The sequence below is a fragment of the Phyllostomus hastatus genome, unplaced genomic scaffold (assembly GCF_019186645.2).
Source record: "Phyllostomus hastatus isolate PE091 unplaced genomic scaffold, TTU_PhHast_1.1 phas_contig_80, whole genome shotgun sequence".
NCBI lineage: Eukaryota > Metazoa > Chordata > Mammalia > Chiroptera > Phyllostomidae > Phyllostomus > Phyllostomus hastatus.
Window position 1 is genome coordinate 40,370,986 of NW_025333960.1, and position 20,672 is coordinate 40,391,657.

Consider the following 20,672-nt stretch of genomic DNA (forward strand, 5'->3'; position numbering starts at 1 on the left):
GATTAGCTGAGTTTAAGGCAATATTTATTCCATTTCCTCGTGATCATACTATATTATCTAAGGCGTAAATGGTGATTATGTGGCAAGGACACGACTCCTCGGAAGGCCCTCTGCAGTTGGGTTTAGTTCAGAAACACACCACATTTGCAGGAAGCCTGAGAGTGCTTCTTCTGGCACGGGCTCTTCTGGTGAAACTCAGTCACCTCCGGCCCTCGAGGTCGCCGGGTCACGGTGGCCGGGCCACGTGCGGTGAGAGTGGCCGTGGCGGGCTCCGCGCGGTCAGGCTGTGTTCTCGATGATGACCGCGATGCCCTGGCCGCCTCCGATGCACGCCGATCCCACGGCGTACTTTCCACCCCGACGCCTGGGGAAGACAGCAGAGGCTGAAATCTGCCCAATCCCCTGAAGGAATCAGACAGCTAATGAAGCTGAATTACTAGTGGGCACATTTGCATTATTCATCTGCATTCATCCCATCATCTCAATATTTTCCTCAGCCCTTGGTATCAGTTTATAGTCACAACAGGAGAGAGAATTGGGAAAGCGGAATGTTAAGGAAAAAGCAGCGGCGGCGGGCCGGGGACACTGGTGTCCCGCCCACACTGGGACACCGCGTGGAAGCCAGAGTGGACGGGAGGGTAACCTGACGACCAAGCCCAGGAGCACCGGCGCTCGAGGCTGGACATAAGCACCGCACACCCAAGTGTCAGGCGGCAGTCTGGGTGACCGACAGCAGCACCGTCTGGCAGGCTGCTCATGCCTGTACAGAAGGAGATCATGGCGGTCTGTGACCTTCCGTCCATGAACTCCCATGCGTGGCGTGCAGCTGGCCGGACAAAGGCTTCTCGGTGGGACTGGCGTGGAGGTCTGTGAGGGCCCCGTGGAGGTGACTGCAGGTGAGTACCACGTGGAAGGCACTGATGGCCAGCCTGGTGCCTGCACCTGCTGTGACCTGGATGCAGGGCTGGCCAGCACAGCTGCCGGAATGAAGTGTTTGGGGACCTGGAGGGAGCTGCGGGGGGAGGCCTGTCTAGCCCTCACGGTGCCGAGCGGTTCCTGGGTTATGATTCAGAACAAGAGGAAGTCAGTGCAGGCGTACGTCAGAAGCACATCACCACATCACGGGTCAGAACGCTGCAGATTACATGCGCGACACAGTGGCAGAAGATGACGCTTGCAAGGAACAGTTCTCTCAATACACAGAGACCGCCGCACCTCCAGACAGGACGGGGGGGACGCATGCGGACGCACACACTGCACTACGGGGGAACCCAGTCTAGCCAACAGGCCTGAGAAGGCAGTTAAGAGAAAGGGTGGAGCGTCTCAGAGAGTCTCCTGCCCGGAGGAAGGAAGAGCGGGCAGCTGGTGAGAAGGCAAGCGCCCTCCGGGCTCAGCATGGGCTGCTGAGAGCTGGTAAACCGCACCACCGCTCTCTGTGAAGATCTTCCAGATAAGGACAGTGACTGATTGACTGACCAAGCCAAACACAGGCCAGCCTAGCCACCCTGGACCGAAGGAGTGAGGGGCGGAGCGGAGCGAGACAAACAGGGGCGGAGAAGGGGGGGGGGGCGGGCAAACATTCAGTCCCGTCAGCGTATGTGGCTCTGGATGTTTGTGGCACCTCAGAGTGTCGATAGTGAAGGCTGTCCATGTGAAAGGCAGATAACTTAGAAACATGTCATGTCCCTTTCATAAAAAACAGACTCCTTTAAAGTGCCATCTGCTTCCACTCCTCAGTCTCGACAGAATGACCTTGAGAGAACCGCTGGGAATTATTTTTGTGCACGTCAATCACTCATTTCAACTCAATGAATCACGAGGTGAAATAGGAGTCCTATGTATCTTAATCCAACAGGGAGCTGGCGTGAGGTTCTGTCCTGACATATTTGGTTTCACTGGCGATTTTTCTACTAACAGAGCAAAATGGTCCAAAATACGCAGCAGCAGCAGCAGCAGCAGCAGCAGCAGCAGCAGCAGCAGCAGCAGCACTACCACCAAAACGGAAAGTGTCAGACACACAGAAGGCGCCCCATGGCACCCTGGAAACAGCAAGGGGAAACTGAGCTCAGATCCAAATCACCAGTTTGCTTAGGTTTCTTAAAGGACCGCATCTATGTAAGTAAGAACCCTTCAGTGTTTGTTTTCCTGAGTAACTTTATCTCAGGCACACGGATCCCCCAGGGAACACGCAGCCAACGCAAGGACCGCGTGCCTCGCAGGAGCAGGGCTGCTGACAAGGCGGCGGGGTTGTCCCCACAGGCCAGCTGAAAAGGGGCGCCCGAGCAACTGGGTCCTGGCAGAAGCAGCACAAAGGGGATCCGAGGAAGAGTGAGGAAATGTTGGCGTGTTCGGGGGGAACCCAGATCCATGCATGTCTACAAGAGAGGACAATCTGAAATGTAACAATTTCTAGCGAGTACCTCAATTCATGAACCAGGTGGGCGGTGATTCTTGACCCAGACGCCGACAGCGGGTGGCCCAAGGCAATGGCTCCTCCATTCACATTGGTTTTACTCGGGTCGAGATCCAGACCCTTCTGAACAGCCAAGTACTGGGGAGCAAAGGCTTCATTCACCTTCAAAACAATCGAAACACTGATAAAAACTCTTACTCACAAACTGACTTTTCACTGAGAATTGTTCAGTCCCACTGACAGCTAGTCTTGCTGCTTTTTTCCCCAACTTAAATTACCTCGCAAGGTTATTTTATCTTCAGTTGTTCTCTGTAAAAAGTGCCAGGTTTGAAAATGGCACCGTAAGTCCAACACATCCTTCAGAGAAGAGAAGTCCTTGGCAGTATCACCCACAAACGCTAGAGGCAGCGGGGCACCACAGGTGCTGGAGCCAGGTGGGCGGTTCCAACCTTGGCCGCACGCACGTTCTTTTACCCTCTGGTCGGCTTCTAAACGCCGGGGGGTCCGGGCAGGATGAGAAACTTCTAGATTTGGCACCAGACACTGTTTTTCTATTAGGTCAATTCTTGTCTTGTATTTTTTCACTTGAATCCATAAAATAGGGTTAAAGGTACTTATTCCTCCCCTACTTTATATAGAAATGATTTCAGTTCAACAAGCACATTAATAGTAAAAATGTAATAGGGTCTTATAAGGTCCTAAGATGTTTCCAAAAATTTATACTTCAGGAGGCTGTTTTAATCACCCAAATATAAAGAAAGCATTTTAACCAGGCCAGGGAAGAGGACCAGTATCAGTCATGGAACGAAGCAGCACTTTTCCAGACGTGCGTTGTCTGGAGAGGCCGACAGCACCCGAACGAGGGAGCTGCGGAGCGCCAGGCTGCGGACACCTGCGCTGCGGATGGTGGCGGTTTGTTCATGCTGTAAGGGAGCCAGACACTCACCTCCACCAAGTCCATGTCCTTCAGACTCAGTCCCGCTTTCTTCAGTGCCCCCTTGATGGCAGGGACGGGACCTGTGTCGGAGCAGAAGCCAGCGTCATCACACGTTTGTTTGTGGACCAAATTTTTCCGTCTTTACTAAACAGGTAAATAATGTGACAGCCGTTAGTAGCCACAGATCTTTCTACCTTGACAGCACACTCCTAAGTCACGTGACAAATGACGAAACAAAAAACGGACCGAGGGGAACAGCTGTTTCTGCTGTGGAGACGCCAGCCTCACAGGAGACGCCCCACCGTGCACAGCGGCAGGAGCTCTAGCAGCCACGGGGGTCCTGCACGGGAGCTCGCAGCCGTTTTCAGGCCCTGCTCCCCACCCAGCGGCGAAGCGGACCCCAGTGCTCTCCTGGGGTACAGATCACACGCGTCTGGGCACAGAAGCGATCGTGCCCACTCTCCACGTGTCTGGGCCCATCGGGACGACGGAGAAGAAACCGCAGTGGCCGCCCCCCCCCCCCCCGCCCCGTGGGCCGAGCAGGAGAGGAAGCCACAGGCCCCGCAGGAAAAGGAGTCTGAAGCGCGGAGCCGTCTGCGACTCCAACGGAAGGTAGAGTGTTTGCTGAAACACACGCCCCACTGACGAACTGTAAACCCGCGCAATGAAACCGCAGCTCCCAGACTTCTGATGATCGCCAGCGGCAGTTCAATATTGCTCGTGATCTTAAAATGAATTCATTTCCCCACAAAGGCCGAAAATCTGACTAGGGAGGAGAATCTATTTCTCTGTTCCAAAAGAATAAAATTGCCATAAATGTCTAAAAAGAAAAATATGTGGTATGTTCTGTTGAATCCAAGTAGTCAAACATTCTACAACAAGCTTCACAAATACAGCCAAGATAAAATGGGAAATCAGTTTTTCTAAGAAAAGCATAATGCAATCTAAATATGATGTAATTTACTTTGTGACCTAATTAAAATGCTTTTTAGACAACAGTCTGCAAATTGGTAGTGCCATGCTTTTCAATGTAAAGCACCAGTTCTGCACTGGCTAATGATTTCACACTGAATCTAACTAAAGATTCTCATTGTCTCTCGAAGGCATGAACACAGGATGGACAGTCAAGAGTAGAGCAGCACTGCCCGGTGTGGCAGGGGGGCGGGGGGGAGTGCCCTACAGGGGAGAGGCGCAGAACTGGGGGGAGCACAACCACTGTCACGCCCCCCGTCTTCATGGCCACGGGAAGCCCGGCTCGGTGTGCTCGTGTGACCTTGGAGCTGTCACAGGCCACTGTAACAATATGCCACACCTCACTTTTAAAGGACCGTTCCCATACCACTCTGCTATTTATGGGGCCCAGGAAGGTGCAACAGTCTCGTGGGGAAAAGGAGACTTGACTTGCATTCGTGGTTCCAACCACTAACAGCCGTGTGACCGTGGGCACCTTTTCAGGCTGTAAGCTTCCCGTGGGAAGTGCTTTGAATTGGTTTTTAACCTGTTTCTTTAGAAGCATTTGAATCCTTTTCACAAATAAAGTCCAATAACAGATAAAGGTAGAGCCCCTCAGGCTGAAGAGGCTCCAAGTCCTGCCCAGCAGCCCCCACCACTGCCGCCACCACTGGGGCGGGTGTTCCGGGAGCGCACTTTCCGGAATCGTGTCCTTGGTTGGAGCCGTCACTGCTCTTTCCAGTTCTGGCTTTCCCATTCCCTGGCTCTGCGGCCGCACCTCAGGGCGAAGGACTGCTACACGCCGAATAACCATGGAACGGAGGAACCGCCGTCCTCAGAAACTAGGCTGACAAGTCCGTCCTCATCAGACACGCAGGGGTCTGTTCTCCCCGCTGTTCGTCCAGCGTCCTTCAGGTTGGCGCTCGTGTCCCCCCACACCGAGGCCGAGAGAGGGGCTGTCCAGATGGAGGAGGGGTCCCGCATGGGGACGCTGGCGCACACACAGCTGTGGCCGCGCCCGAAGGGAGCAGACACCCCCGCCGGGCACTCACTGCAGTGGGGGGACACCCAGGGCCGGGCAGGGAAGGAAGGCGAACTACATTTCCTCGCTCACTCACTGTTTTCATGTATCAGAACCTATCAAATGAGGTTAAACTGAAAAGGAACCACAGAATAACTACTTTCCAATATCAGATAAATTTGATCATCATCAAAACCATCTAGATACACTGAAAGAGTCCGGGTTCCCAGGCTCCGCCCTGCAGCTGCGAGAACGAACTCACGTGGGGAGCGGGCCACAGGTGCGTCTGAGGGCCCCTCGGGGCCGGACACCCCTGCTCTCGATACCGCGGCGATAAACGCCACACGGACACATAGAGACAGCCGAACCTCGGCTCCTGAACGTCTTGGCTCTCAAACAGTTTGGTTCTCGACCAGGTGGTTCATAGAAAAATGTTCAATTGTCCAACAAAACTTCGGGTCCCAACAACCCTTTCATGCTGATGCCTGTATGATCAGTCACGCGGGTCTCAGGCAACAAAGGAGTCGGTTTTCGAACAAATCGCTTTTCGAACTGTTTTCTGGAACAGACTGAGTTCAAGAACCAAGGTTCCACTGTATTTAATTTTTCAAGCTACTTTCCATCTCTATGACAAAAACCATGTTTTGCTGATAGTGGGTAGCTGAAAGCTAATAAGCTTTTAAGACTATAACAGACAAAAGTTGACTTTTAACAGATGTATACATAGTATGCAGTTTTTGGTGACATAATCTGCCACACAGTGAAAGATGACAAGGTGTGGACATGCCCGCGTTCTTTCTTAGAAATTCGGTACAGGACACAGCAGCAAACACGCTGGGTGTTAACTTAGGCATCATAAGGGCAGGACCCGGAGGCTTACAGGGAAGGATCTTTGGAAAGGCAGGTCCACCACAGGTCACCCCCCTTCACTCTTGGGACCTGCTTCAAAACCGATGTTGGCCCTGGCTGGTGTGGCTCGGTGGCTGGGCGCTAACTAGACTGTGAACCGAAAGTTGGCCGGTTCCGTTCCTGGTCAGGGCACATGCCTAGGCTGCAGGCCAGGTCCCCACTTGGGGTGTGCGAAAGGCAGCCAGTCACTGTTTCTCTCCCTTCCCCTCTGTCTAAAAAATAAATAAATAAAACCTTAAAAAATGTGTTCAGAAAATATAATTCAGTTAGTAAAAAATGACCTAAGGTTTGTCTAATCTCATTGGCAGATCTTTGGACCTATCAAGAGGCTGAGTCTCTACCCTAGGGCAGGCTTTTCCTTGGGGTGTGAGGGGATAGGTCAGAACCTTTGGGCACCAATTTTGTTTTTGTCAGGTACCTAATTGGTTCCCTGTTTCCCCCCAGAAAGAACTGCACAGGAACTGCTAATATCCAGCATCATCTGCGGTTTGTAGGAGTGCTTTCAGCAGAAAGCTTTTTGTTCTAATTCATACTCTTCCAGCTAAGACTGTGTACATGCTTGTAGGAGGTTGCAGATCTCCTGCTGGTACTTTGCCGATGGAGATGCACTGTTCACAATTCCTCATCGTCCTGCTGAGCCTCAGCTGCGACAGGTGAGTATTACTCTGACTTCCAGAGACGACAGAGTGGGAGGAGCACTGGACTTCGAGCTGGAGTCGCAGCCTGGCTCCACCACTTGCTGCTTTGCAACGGCCTGAGACAACCCCCTACTCAGTTTTCTCCCCCACCGAGAAGGCTCACTTACGAGGGCTGGAAGGGTGACATCAGACACATGGATGACCCCACACAAAACACCCGGCAGGGTGTTTATCTGCTCTACACACAGCCTTCGCTATTTGCCCCATGGTTTCTCCCACCTCACATTGTCTTATCAGCACCTCGTAACTCTTCTCTGTTATTTTCTGTTACTTTTATTTTTTAAAAATTTATTTATTTATTTTTAGAGAGAGGGGGGAAGAGAGGGAGAGAAATATCGATCGGTTGCCTCTTGCTTGCACCCCGTCTGGGACCAGACCACCAACCCCGGCATGTGCCCTGACCGGGAACTGAACTGGTGACCTTTCGCTTTGTGGACGACAACCAACCGAGCCACACCAGTCAGGGCTCTGTCAACTTTAAGTATCTCAGATGGACAAGATGACGTGCTTGCTGCCACAGCAGTTTACATGGTCTTGGTTTTCCTACCGAGACTGACACTTTTTCTTAAAGGCTGGCAACCTTGACTTGGCTACTGTTTCTGGGATCGGAATGCCAAAGAAGACTTATCTCCAGAAACGTGAGAGAACCAGTTTGTTTCCCTACAGACTTACCAATACCCATGATAGTGGGGTCACATCCAGACACGAAATAGCCCACGACTCTCGCCAGTGGTGAGAGGTTATGCTTTTTCACAGCGTCTTCGCTGGCAAGGACAACAGCTCCAGCACCATCACATACGCCCTTGGAAACGAACACAAGGTTAACTGAAGGGTAAAGAACCTAGTTACTCAAAGTGTGAACTAAAGGAGCAGTCCTATCAGAATGATGGCAATTCGAGGAGGCAGGCTGTAATTTATACCAGCAGTGCTCTGGTGGATTAAAGAGATCACTAAATTTAGGCACAGAACACAGCCTCACTATGGGAAAGCAGGAAGAATATCCAGGAAGGGCTTGTTTCTGGATGTGGGTAGGTATCAGGAGAAATCTGATGAATTTTCCACATGAGAAAGAAAAAAAATATGGAAACTAAAATAACAAACCAGGTAGATTTCCTTCTAACATTCTGAAAAGAAACTAAAAGTACTGTATAAGCATCCCTACCTTAAATACTCGTATTTTGACCTATGAACTTCCAAATTAATAAAATATGAACTCTATTAGTTTAAGCTAAATAACTAAAGCCCAGCATGAAAAGTAGCTAAAAGATCCTGCGTGGTTGTTTTGCAGCAGGAAGAGGTCGAGGGGAGCGGTGGCGCCACCTACCGAGGCGTTCCCGGCGGTGACGGTTCCTTCCTTTTTGAACACCGGCGGGAGCTTGGCCAGCTGCTCCAGGGTGGTCTGGGGCCGGGCGTGCTCGTCCACCTGCACCGTCTGTTTTCCCTTCTTTGTCTTCACCTCGATCGGTGCCATCTCATTATTGAAGTAGCCAGCATCGTTAGCTGAAACAGTGGAAAGACTATCAGAAGAATCGGGACAAAAGAAGGAAACAGGAAAAGAAACGAAATCCAACATGTCCTTCAATTTAATTTCTGGTCTACCCTCTCCTCACAGCCCACCTTAATATAAGTTACATAAGTTACTTATGTAACTCGCCTTGCTTATTGGAGGCTTCAATACACTGCCATGCTTCTATGCAGGTGCATTTTGCATCTTTTTATCTATTTATTACCTTTTTAAAATTATTATTTTGATTTTCTTTTCTTAATCACCTTTTTTTTTACAAGGTACTGCTGCAATCGTAGCAGTATTTGTCTATTAGCTACACTTGCAATGACATGAAATGGATTTAACTGCCCTTTTTAAAATTTCTCTGGGTGAGGTAAGTACTTAAAAAGTTATCAAGTAGCACAAAATAACGCATTGCAACATACCCTTAAAATCACACACTTAAAAGTTTAAGAGAGCAGCTCTCACATTGAATATTCTTAGCACAGTAAGAGAAAAAGTCACCATGTTGCCCATGTCACCAAGTAACCTGTGCCTGACATTTAAGGATAGGCCACCTGAGGAAACTGTATGAGTGAGTACCGACACAGTTCTCAGTAAAGCGGCTTACCTGCTCCCACCTCCACCGAACACAGAACACTAGAGTAATCCAAAGCTTCAAAAACAGGGCATATCAGGAACAATACCATCTTAATATTATGCTTTACAGCAGGCTAAACATTTCCCTTTGCTGGTTTTCACAACAACTCTATTAGGAAAACTGGAAAAGCCAATGTTTTTAGCTCTAACGTATTTACCCCTATTTTACAGATGCTCTCAGTAAATAACTGAGGTCAGAAAACGCGTATGTGGCAAAACTAGAACTAGAGCCAGTAACTCTTCGCCTCTAGGCGGCGCCCTTCCATTGCATACAAACGTGAACTGAACAGCACAGGAGACCCGCTGGGTGGCCTCAGCTCCCTTCCACTCGTCCCTCTGAAATGCTAAGATGGACTTTATCCTCACTATTCCAAGTAAATATTAATACCCCAATAAGAGTTTCCATTTGTTTATGAGTTTCATTTCAAAAATCTTTTTCAGAAGACTAACACACTTCCTCAACGGACCGTACGCTTCCGTCACGCTGCCCCCCTGAACTGGTTGCACAGCAGGGCGCAGTGTTACAGGGCCCGGGAGGTCCTCGAGGAGCGCTGGGGCTCCGAGTGGGGTGAGCTGGTTCTCAGTGAGGAATGGGGCAGCGTAAGCGGTACCCGGCGGGCCTCTCCCACGCGTACCACCCCCTCCTCGTGAGTATAACGAGCCCTACAGAGGAGGGCCCCCTCTGTCCCAGCAGCCCCAGCGAGCCACCACCTCTCACAGAGTGAGTGCACCTCTGCCCTCTGAGCGGTCCACTGCCAAGAGTCCAGCATGGGCAGGCCGATTAACAACACCACTTTTTAAAGTGGTATTAATGTATTTAACAAGAGAAGCTCCCAGGAAATTTTGCAATCATAAGTTAAACATCTAAAAAAAAATGAACAAAACGGGACTTCTGAAAGGTTTAAACTATTATTATCTGATCATTCTCTGAAAAGATGAAGTTCTTCCCTATAGTTTTTTTAATTGAGGTGAAATTGACACATAACATTGTATTAGTTTCAGGTATAACAACATAAGTCGGTACTTGTCTCTGTTGCAAAATGATCACCACAGCAAGTCTAGTTAACATCCGTCACCAGGAGACTTTTTCCTTGTGGCGAGAACTTCTCAGATCTACTCTCTCAGCAGCTGTCAAACATGCAGCACAGTACTGTTAACTACAGTCAGCACGTGGTACCTTCTACACCCAGAACTGCTTTATTTCACAACTAAACGTTCGTACCTTCTGACTCCCTTCACCCATTTCACTCACCCCACCCCTCTGCAGTCATTTCGGTTCTGAACATTTGTAACATCCACTCTCACCGACCAGCTTTCCACCTCTGCTGGGACTGCAGGGCGTATCTGTCACAGTCTTCTCTGCTTATTTTGTGTTGGGAAGCAAGATTCTCTGCAGTAATTCCCATGAGGAGTTGGACGTGCTGATCTTTTAATGATGCCCACAAAGCATCTTCCAGCTATTGAAAGACATGAATGGTACAGTGATTTCTTAAAGTGAATCTTTTGAAAGTAATGTGCTATAATTTATTTAAATTTAAATAATTAACAGTTCCAATAAACAAAAGTAAAATAAAATTTTCTAATGGCATTATTATTACTACTATTTATATTTGGTTCTGACACATTAAAAAAATCCAGTGACATAATAAAATGGCACAGTCTCCTCTTTCTGCAAATGTGGGGCTCTAAAGAGAGCCGCCGGTGCTGCATGCGCAGGGTGAGGCCACAGCCAGTGACTCTACAGTCAGAGCCCCTCAAGGTCACATTTTGTAAGAAACTGACACCGAGTCCTCGGCAACATTTCCCTGTAGCCGCCTTTGTAAACCACAGTTGGGAGCTCTGCAGGAAAGAGTGTCTGTGCTCCTTTTTCATCCTGTGCCCTCAAGTGAGAGGACAGCTGATCCTGTTAGTTACAATGACCTTGAGAAGAACCTGGGACAAGCTTCTTGGGTAACAGAAAAAGTGGTTCCTTATTATTCAGTCTGTCTCTAATAAGTGTGCCCCATCTGTTTCTTCCACATTGCCTCACTTTTTGAGTCACTGACCTATCCTCCGAAGGTTTTTCTCAAATATATTGATGTGTAAAAGTATCTCATCTTTTCTAAGTCTTGTTCCTTTCAGCTTTCCAAAAGGCCAGTCGAGAAACCGGATGCACAGTGTGAAGCAACTGAAAAATGCTAGGAGTGTGAGACACCGCCGGCCCTTTAACACGGGAAGGACAGTGTACTATGTCTGCCACTCCCTACCGGCACTACCACTCTTGTGCTGTAGCTCTCAAAGGGGAACGGGTCGGCTTTCATCTGATGGGTGTGGGACAATATTCGCTACATTCGAAGAAAATGTTTTTTGTGATGAAGAAATCTATTCAGTGGAGAATGCTCCAGAAAGAAAACTTCCATAAATCATGGTAAAGATTTAACTACTTGGTTTACTAATTATTCAACCTTTCCCCATCTTTTGCTCTGCTTCTTCCCTTCCTCCACTTCCCCAAGTGTGAAGTCCGCTATCAGGGGTATGCGAAGATACATCTAACTTTATGTGAATTGCAATGGCAAAATGAACAACCCAAAGAGAGTTTTGCAATACCTCATGAAATTCAAATCATTTATATCTTGCTAATCCCCATTACCAAAATTGGTTTCAAAATTAGTTTTCGCTCCCCCAAATGGCGATATTACAATCATTAGTAGAAGAGCTTGAGAAATGATTTTTTAACATTGTAATGCTTCCAACCTGGAGTTCTGATCCAAACTTGGTTCCGAAACGTATGTTTCTGACATAGAAGGGCGCCTGGCTCATGCTTTCGGTTCCTCCGCACAGGACAATCTCAGCATCCTTAACACAGATTTCCTATTGAGAAATGAACGGATGACAACAAAACCCTTTTACACTGACAGAAGTGGATATTAAAAGGTATGTGTTAAGCAGTGAACTAAGTTTAATAAGCAACTATCCTAACCTTACAGTATTTCAAAAGGAAATACTTTTGAAGTAATCTTAAGGCAAGTGCTAAAGTATCCACTCCCAGAACACGATGGGGGGGAAAACACCCAACAGTCTTCAATCATTTGTGCACAAGTAACAAACTCTACCTACTTTTTGCTAAGGAATGGTGATTCTGAACTCAATATAAATCTTCAATATCAGCAGAGACATTGTCTGGCAACAAATTTACAGGCTGCCAGCAAATAGTAAAGAACAAACCTTTTAAAAGGCAAAAGTAAAATTTATCCTACTAATGGATGAATCCGAAGGGTGCCACAGATCTGAAAGAACCGAGTTAACCCAGGGGACACGTAAAGAAGAACCCATTTCATTTTTCCAGCTCTTCCCACTACGTGCACGTCTCAGAAAAGGAGCCAGTCACAAGCCGCCGAGAGCCCGGTGTTTAAAAACGATTGTTGGGAAAATCAGGACCACCCCTTAAGATACACTGTTATAGAAATAATGTATCACTACAAACTACCTGTATTCTTTTATTTTGTAACAAAATGAAGACCAAATTGATTTCGCTGTATGCCTTTTCTCTGTGCTCAAAATCTGTCTGCCCAATTATCCCTTAAAAAGGTCAGAGTAGTTTGTACTTCTACCAACAGGACCACTTAGTTCCTTTTTATAAAATATATTTCCTGTCATTTTCTAAATTCTCCAAGTCTCTTCCTAGTCTTACAGTCTTTATTCAGGGTTTCACACTGCCTCCAGACATGGGTTTAAACTCTGCCTCTCAGACTGAGCAACCTGAACGCCTTCAGTAATCGGTTTCCTTGCTCACAAAATGGGAATAGAAACAGGTCTTGCCCCTGCAGGGCAATTGTGAGGATGAAATGAGCTACAGAGTGTGACGAGTAGTCACAACTAGCTTCTTTAAAAACTGTGACTAAGAATACACACTACAAAATCCATCACTTCAGCCGGTTTTCGGCATACAGTTTGTTCAGTACATCCACATCAGCGTGCAGCCGCCACCCGTCTCCGGGAGTGCTGTCGTCTTCCCAAACGGAAACTCCGTGCCCCCGAACACCATCCCCCACCCCGTCTCCTCTCTCCGCCTTGGCAGCTACCATTCTACTTTCGGTCTCTATGAATGTGACTGCTCTTCATACAGTACTTACCCTTTTGTGACTGGTTTACTCCATTTAGCATAATACCTTTAAAGTTCATTATTAGCTTTTAAGAAATGATTTTCTTCCTGTGAATATTTTCCCAAATATCAACTACTGACCTCTCTTCATAAGCATAAATAAATATCTACAGTGTTATATTAAGCGGGGGATTTTTCTCCAAGAGCTATTTAACACATTTCAGAGAATTCCATGTAATTAGCATTTGTCTGTACCTGACATCCGCTCACAACGGCCTGGAAACCGGAGCCACACAGCCTGTTCAGGGTGAGAGCCGGGGACTCCTTGGGGACACCCACGCGCAAACCAATGTGCCTCGCCGCGTATACAGCATCTGAAGAGCCCTGGAACACAGGGAAAAGAAAAGGAACTTCCTCTATAAATCTAGGAGTTAAGGACAAAAATATATGGAATGTCAGCAATCTATCAAAATGATAAACTCTATGGTTCTAAGGTAGACCACAACGCATACAGGAACACAATATTTCACATAATAAGTGTGTTTGGGACTTAAAAACTATAATTTGGTCTATAGGTTTTTAAACCTACTAAGTATGAGAATCCTTATGTCATCAATAGAAATAGAAATCTGTAACAGTGAGAACTGTTTAAAATGGGGTTGGCGGCCTCCAAGTAGGATGCTCCCCAACAGATGAGCGTCTGAGGCTGTGGTTCTTGACCTGGCTGCACGCGGGAAAAACCAGGAGAGCTGCAGCCACACACTGCTGACCGAGCTCCTCACGGGACCAACTAAACTGGAGATGCTGCTGAAGGCAGTGCACGGGCGCCGACGGTGACCGTGGTCCCTGTCACCGGCAGTTTCACTTTCTGCAGTTGCAGTTAACCATGATCGACTGCAGTCTGAAAATATTAAATGAAAATTCCAGAAATAAACATAAGTTTGAAATTGCATGCTGCAAATCTTGCCCGTGACCTGAATCGTCACTTTGTGCAGCACCTCCATGATATGCTCCCCACCGATTAGTTACTCAGTAGCCATCCGGATCCTGGGGTCGGGGCACTGCAGTGCTTGTGTTTAAGTTAATGCTTAGTCAGCTTACTTACTAACCGCCCCAGGGTGCGAGAGCAGTGACATTGGCAATTCAGATATGCAAAGAAGCCGTAAAGTGCTTCCTTTAAGTAAAAAAGTGAAAGCTTTCAACTTCATAAGGGAAGAAAAAAATTGTATGCTGAAGTTACTAAGCCCTACAGTAAGAACAAGTCTTCTATCCACGAAACTGCCTAGTTTATAAGTTAAACTTTATCACAGGTGTGTATGCATAGGAAAAATACATAGTATATGTAAGGTTCAGTATTGTCTGTCGTTTCGGGTCTCCACTGAGCATCCTGGAATGTATCCCCTGAAAATAACAGGGGACCACTGTACTTTTAACAAAAACTTTTATTGAATTTATCGGGGTGACATTGGTTGATAAAGTTACATGGGTTTTAGGTGTACTAGTCTGTACTACATCATCTGTATGTTGTATTGATATACCAGGTACAGCCTCCTTCCGTCACCATTTACCGCCCCCCCCCCCCATACCCTCTTCTCCTCCCTCTGCCCCTTCCCTCTGGTCATCACGTACTGTTGTATCTGAGGTTTCCCCCTTTGCTTGATCCCCTCACTTCTTTCATCCAGCAACCCAACCCCTCTTCCCCGTCAGTCTGCTCTCTATCTTTTCAGTCCGTTTCTGTCTTGTTTGTTAGTTAATTTCGTTCATTAGGTTCTCGATATAATCGAACCGAGGCTGAGACCTGCTGACCTAGGGAAGGGAGAGAGAGTAACCAGTCAGGAGAGTAAGAGATGCTGCCCGCACTCAAAAACACGCACCGGCGCCTTTTATTGCTGTGCAGGCTCTAGGTCAGTAGGTCCAGGGCTGCGTGAAACCCTGCACTTCTCAACATTCCCCTCATGAAGCAGTGCCACTGCTCTAGGGACCACACTCTGAGTAAGAGGGAAAAGAAATAACTTGGAAAAAAACAACAACAACAGTGTTTACTGTAGAGAGAGCTCAAGTAAATTTCATAAAATGGGGAGAATTGGCTCACCAAGGTAAAAAAAGGTCTAGGGCACTCACTGTTCTATTTTTTCTTTTTTTTTTTTTTTTTAACTTTTTTGCTTGGCTTTGCTATACTCCTTAGGTAGGTAGGTAGGTAGAGAGAGAGAGAGAAAACACTACCTTCAAATAAGTCAAGGAAATTAATCTATTTAGAAGCAGTAAATCAAATCGCTTTGTTCTACTCCTAAAACTAATATAAGCTGTAAGTCAATTACACCTCAATACAACTGGAAAAAAACAAACAAACCCAAAAATGAAATGCATCCCAGACTAGACAGATCTATAGTTTCCAGAACATTCACTCCTTTGAATTATGAGTCTCATCGCTTCTAGACTCAGAGGACTACTCAAAGTATAAACAGCTTTAACTATTAACGGATTCTCCACTATGACAGTTAAAGGAGTAGTCTTTAAAAACTGATAGAATAAAGCAACAGGAATGAATCCCACCCTTCGCCCCACTAACCTGTATGATGTTGCCTACAATAACACTGTCAACAGTCTCGGGTGATACTTTGCCAGCGGACAAGGCCGCCCTGGCAGCGAATTCGGCCAGGTCTGTGGCTGAGAAGTCTTTCAGAAGACCTCCGAAGGCTCCGAAGGGTGTTCGCTTCGCGGCAACGATAAACACGCCTATTGTGAGGAGAGATTTGTAAGCAATCACAGATTAGTGTCCCTTAATGTGCTTGAAACAGTCTCACTGGGAAACATTATTATAAAGTACAGTTTTCAACTAGGTAACTGAAATTTTTTTGCATACATTAAGGCTCCCCCAAACTATCTGGGTACCCATTCCCACATCTTGTCAAGAAACCATGGGACTTTTAATAATGGATTTGGGCCCAGACACTGACCTGTGATTGAGGCCGTTCAAACATTATACCACTCTTGGCATCTAAGTATAATCCCCCTATGTATGCTGGTGATCTCTTTCCACAGAACACACTAAACCTACCCTAAAAATAAATTTCAGCTTCTCCTTTTATTCCAGTTGAGAAATTTACAGTCTAAAAGAATGTTAGGCACAACATACATAACTATCATTTAGAAGAGATCTGTTCCTTTACAGATATAATACTCAAATGTTTATAAAAGACCACGCATATTAGTTTGGTGCAGTAAGGAGACAGCAAGAAGGTCAGTGGTTGCATGAGGGTGGGAGGGGGAAGGAGGGATGAACAGGTGGACCACAAGGGAATTTTAGGGCAATGAAGCTGCTCTTTATCATACTGTAATGGTAGATACATGTCATTAGATACACGGTCAACACCAATAGAATTGTACAACACAAAAAGTGAACCTTAACATAAACTATGGACTTCACTTAATAATAATGCATCAGTATTAGCTCATCAATTGTAACAAATGCACCACACTGTCAGGTGAATGATTCTTGTCCTTAAAGTGACTGAGGTAGGTTCGTACCACCTGAAGGGAATATTCTCGCACGGATAAACGGACCCATTAAGTTAATTACTGCCTTGGAGTGTACAGATCTTACTCAGCCCACGCCATGAGACTACAAGCCACCTGTGTTAGCCTGTGGCTCTGGCTACAAACCACCTGTGTGAGCTCTGTGCCACGGGGAGTTGTGCTGCCTCACTGCTAAGGTGCTGCTTCTGTCGGTAAGCTCCCTTAAACTCTCGATGGAGTTTTGGCGTTGTCAGCCTCTTTCCGTAGTCTCTTGGCCTTGGATAATTTTCCCAAAACTAATGTAAAATGTTAATAATAGGAGATATTGGTGTGGGATAAGATAACATATGACTATTGACTTAACAGAAACAATGAAGGTTAATTTCCTGTTTCTCCATATACTTCCTCCCATGAGTTGCTCCCTGTACTTCATAACCCAAGAGAACACTTTCGTGTGGGAAGGTACGAATGGTGAAATATGAGCTGTCTAAGAAAGAGTGTGTGTGGGAAAATAAAAATAAAAGCAAGATCTGCCCCTTACTGATGCCACTTCTGCTTATTTGTACTTCCAGACTGTGAAGGTTAGCTTGAGTAAGGCTAATACTGAAACAGAATTATTTTGAAGGGCAAAATGCTACCAAATATATTTTAAACATAATCTGGGATGTGTAGGGATAAAGACTAAACAATTTAAAGGATTTTTTCTTGGAATTTCATAATCTGGATATGATCTGATGCCAATGTTATGTGGTTGTTAAAAGGTCTAAAATGTAATAATCTTTAACATCAAACTAAAATCTTTACTCTAAAAGGCCTTTGCCCTGGCCTGGTGGCTCAGTTGGTTGAAGTGTCTTCCTGTGCATCAGATTGCAGGTTCAGTCTCCATTTGGGGTGCATTTCTCTCATCACTGTTTCTCTCCCTCTCTCCCTCCTTCTGTCCCTCTCCTTCCTCTCTAAAATCAATGAAAATATCATGGGATGAGGATTAAAAAAAACTTGAAAACTCATGAAGGTTTCCCCAAACAGAAAGACCGTGAAGACACTCGAGTGCAGTTGAGTCAGAAACACCGAGAAAGGGCTGGACAAGGGGGCTGACAACTGGAGGAAGAACACCACTAGAAGAGAGACAGGAACTCTGCCTTGCTTTTCATAGAACTGTTAGGCAAATGTTGACTTGTAATTAGAGCTGCTGCAGACAGTGAGTGGCTAAGGCAAACAAAAGGAAACTGCTACTTACTGCACCCATTTCAGTTTCAGGGTTAAAGTCCTGGGTTGGCCAAAGAGCTCCTTTGTTTTTTTTCTCACAAGGGCTCTAGTGGTGCTTTGTTGTCTTTAACTTCACTCAGAACAGTTCCATGACACTGTATTGTGACAGCTGTCATATCAGCGTGCATTTAAAAAGAGAATTTATCAACTGGTGACTTTTGGGGCAGCCATTTTAATATTGAAGATGGAAGATAATATGCAACATTTCAGCATGTTATGCTTTACTATTTCAAGGAAGGTAAAAACACAACTGAAACACACACAAAAAAGATTTGTGCAGTGTACAGAGAAGGTGCTGTGACTGATCGAATGCATCAAAAGTGGCTTGGGAAGTTTTCTGGTGTTGTTGACATTCTGGCCAAGTAATTCTTTGCCGTGGGGCTGTCTTATGCATTGGAAGATGTTTAGCAGCAGCCCTGACCCCTACCTACCAGAAGCTGACATACTCAAAGCACCCAAATTAATCAAGTCATTGGGGAAAATGAAAAATGTCTTTTATTTTATGGAAGAAACTGAACAGACTGTTTGGCCAACCCAGGAACTTGGCAGCCCTGCCCAACCGCCCTGTGTAGCCTCATGGCCACGTGGATGCTCCCAGCAAAGCAAACGAGCAGCAAGAGAACCAGCGGTTGTGAGGCAACCCTCCTGCCGAACACTGGGATGTGTTAGTGAAAACAGGGGCATGGGCTCTTCTCGACCATAATCTGACCAATTAATGAAGATGTGAATGACAGTCTTTACCACAGTCAGTCCTGCTCCCTTCAGATGTGTCCTTTATCCCTGCGGTAACCAGTCACATGTTCTCTCGTGCCCACGCCCCTGCAGGCACTGGAATGCTACCAGAAAGAAGTGCCTGTCTGGAATGCTTCTATCGAGTCAGTGACAGTCGCTGTTTAAACCTTAAGGCTCGGGTTGTAGAGTCGCTGATTTCCTAATTTCCTGCGTCATTATAGACAAGCTATTTTACTTTCTGGACGCCAGTGCCCTCATCTGTAAAACAGGAAAACAGGTAAAAATATGACCACTGCTAGCTCTAACTCCACAGTAAACTGTATCACAAATTTATATACTTTATATTTCCTGAACACAGGTGTTCATGTACCTTCTTTTGCTGGGCTTTTCAGATGGGCCTGTAGTATAAGAAAAGGCTAAGGAACCACTGATAAAATGCTAAACAGATAAATGGTACAAAGTTGTCGTTTTTTTTTTAAAGGTGCTCATTACAATGCAGCTCTTAAGTGAACTGGGTTTTCTGAATACCTTGTCTAAAATAAAAATCAATGTGCTGTTTTATTAATTAAATGTAGTAAATTCGGAGTTGGAAGGAGCATTCACTGGACAAGTTAAATCCAACTGTAGGAAACAGGGTACACTGCATCGGGTCTCAGAATATGTTTTTCACTAGAACTGTTCACATGCCATTCTGGCTCTTCTGACCTGGATTCCCCTATTCAGCTGCCTCCCTCACACCTCCCCTTCAGTGCCTCAACCTTCCCTTCCAAATCTATTCTCCCTCCCGCTTAGTCCTCATTCTGTAAGTGAGGAAACACTAGGGACATAATTCCTCAAACCACAACCTAAAGTCACCCCTGATGTTGCCTTCTCATTGACCTGCCACCTACCACCAAGTTGTAGCAAACCAATCTCCAAATCAATCTCGTCACCCCTCCCTCTTTACCCCTAACTCCTTTGCAACCTCCCCTCCCCCAAGTCAGACTGAAACCATTATTTGTTGTAGCTAGTACCTCTGCAACAGATTCTTATAAGGTCTTAATTCTTCTGGCAGTTTTATAGCCCTCAGAAAATCTGGGCAGAGTGGAAATCAGACCCTGTTATCTCCCTACTTGGACGTTTTCCATTGCCTCCCACTGAATTTCTAAAATTCCTTAAAACTAAAATCCCACTGATTGTGACCATTTGTTATGTAAAGGTGGGTTTAACTTTTTAAAAAAGTTAACAACCCTAGAATTTATGTACTTAGTGACTGCACTTTCTGGGAGTCACTCAAAGGAATGGAAGGGAAACGGAATTAAGGCAGGTCTTTCAACAGAACGCCACCAAGCATTCTGGGGAAGCAGGTCACTCAGGCGAAAATCCCCTGGCGACTGGAAAAGAATCCCCCGCAAACCTTGCCCACCCGGCGACGGAGGCCCAGGCAGCCTTGCTTCTCTGTGACGCACCCCCGCGACCCAGGCTGCCTGGGGTGCAGGGCGCCGCTCGTTTTCCTGGAGCGGAACTCCAACAAGGTGGGTCACCACCGCACAAAGCAGGGGAATGACCCCCAACCGGAAGCAAGTAAACCAGGGTCTCAACTCTCAAATGCAAACTGCACCGAAGTCACTGTCGCTAGTGACTTGCCTTGCAAGTATGTCTTCTCCTTAACTCCAACAATTTTGGGTTGGGTGTTTTGTTTTTTTAAAGTCCCCTTTATTGCTGATGAGACTAAACTGTAAACCCAGCACCCCCGACTCCCCTCTGAGACCAGACATGAAATCAGGCCTCAGCAGGGCAAGACCGACAAGGGCGAGGAGGGGCGGGAGGATGCTCACCTCGGAGAAGGGCCATGGCAGCAGCAGGAGCAGGCAGCACTGGGTTTCTCCTCCAGCAAAGCCTAGAGGCAGCGGCCAAAGCCGAGACCTTAAGGGCAGGGGGTGGTGCCTGCGAAGTCACGCCCCCGCCCTTTCACCTACTTCCTCCCCGCGAGGCCCCTCCGCCCCCCCCCCGCCGCCCCCCG

The 20,672-nt window shown here is 46.7% G+C and overlaps 1 protein-coding gene across 1 annotated transcript; it reads right to left on the minus strand.

The window, feature by feature from the left end:
- Window positions 1-7: 7 nt before the first annotated feature.
- Window positions 8-20,639, minus strand: ACAA2 (acetyl-CoA acyltransferase 2). Its single transcript, XM_045850296.1, has 10 exons — window positions 20,488-20,639; window positions 15,726-15,892; window positions 13,412-13,540; window positions 11,809-11,925; window positions 10,385-10,532; window positions 8,254-8,429; window positions 7,602-7,731; window positions 3,360-3,430; window positions 2,421-2,575; window positions 8-364 (listed from the first exon to the last, which is right to left on the minus strand). Exons 1-10 carry the CDS (start codon window positions 20,501-20,503, stop codon window positions 280-282), a joined length of 1,194 nt encoding a protein of 397 aa, XP_045706252.1. The 5' UTR covers window positions 20,504-20,639; the 3' UTR covers window positions 8-279.
- Window positions 20,640-20,672: the final 33 nt, after the last annotated feature.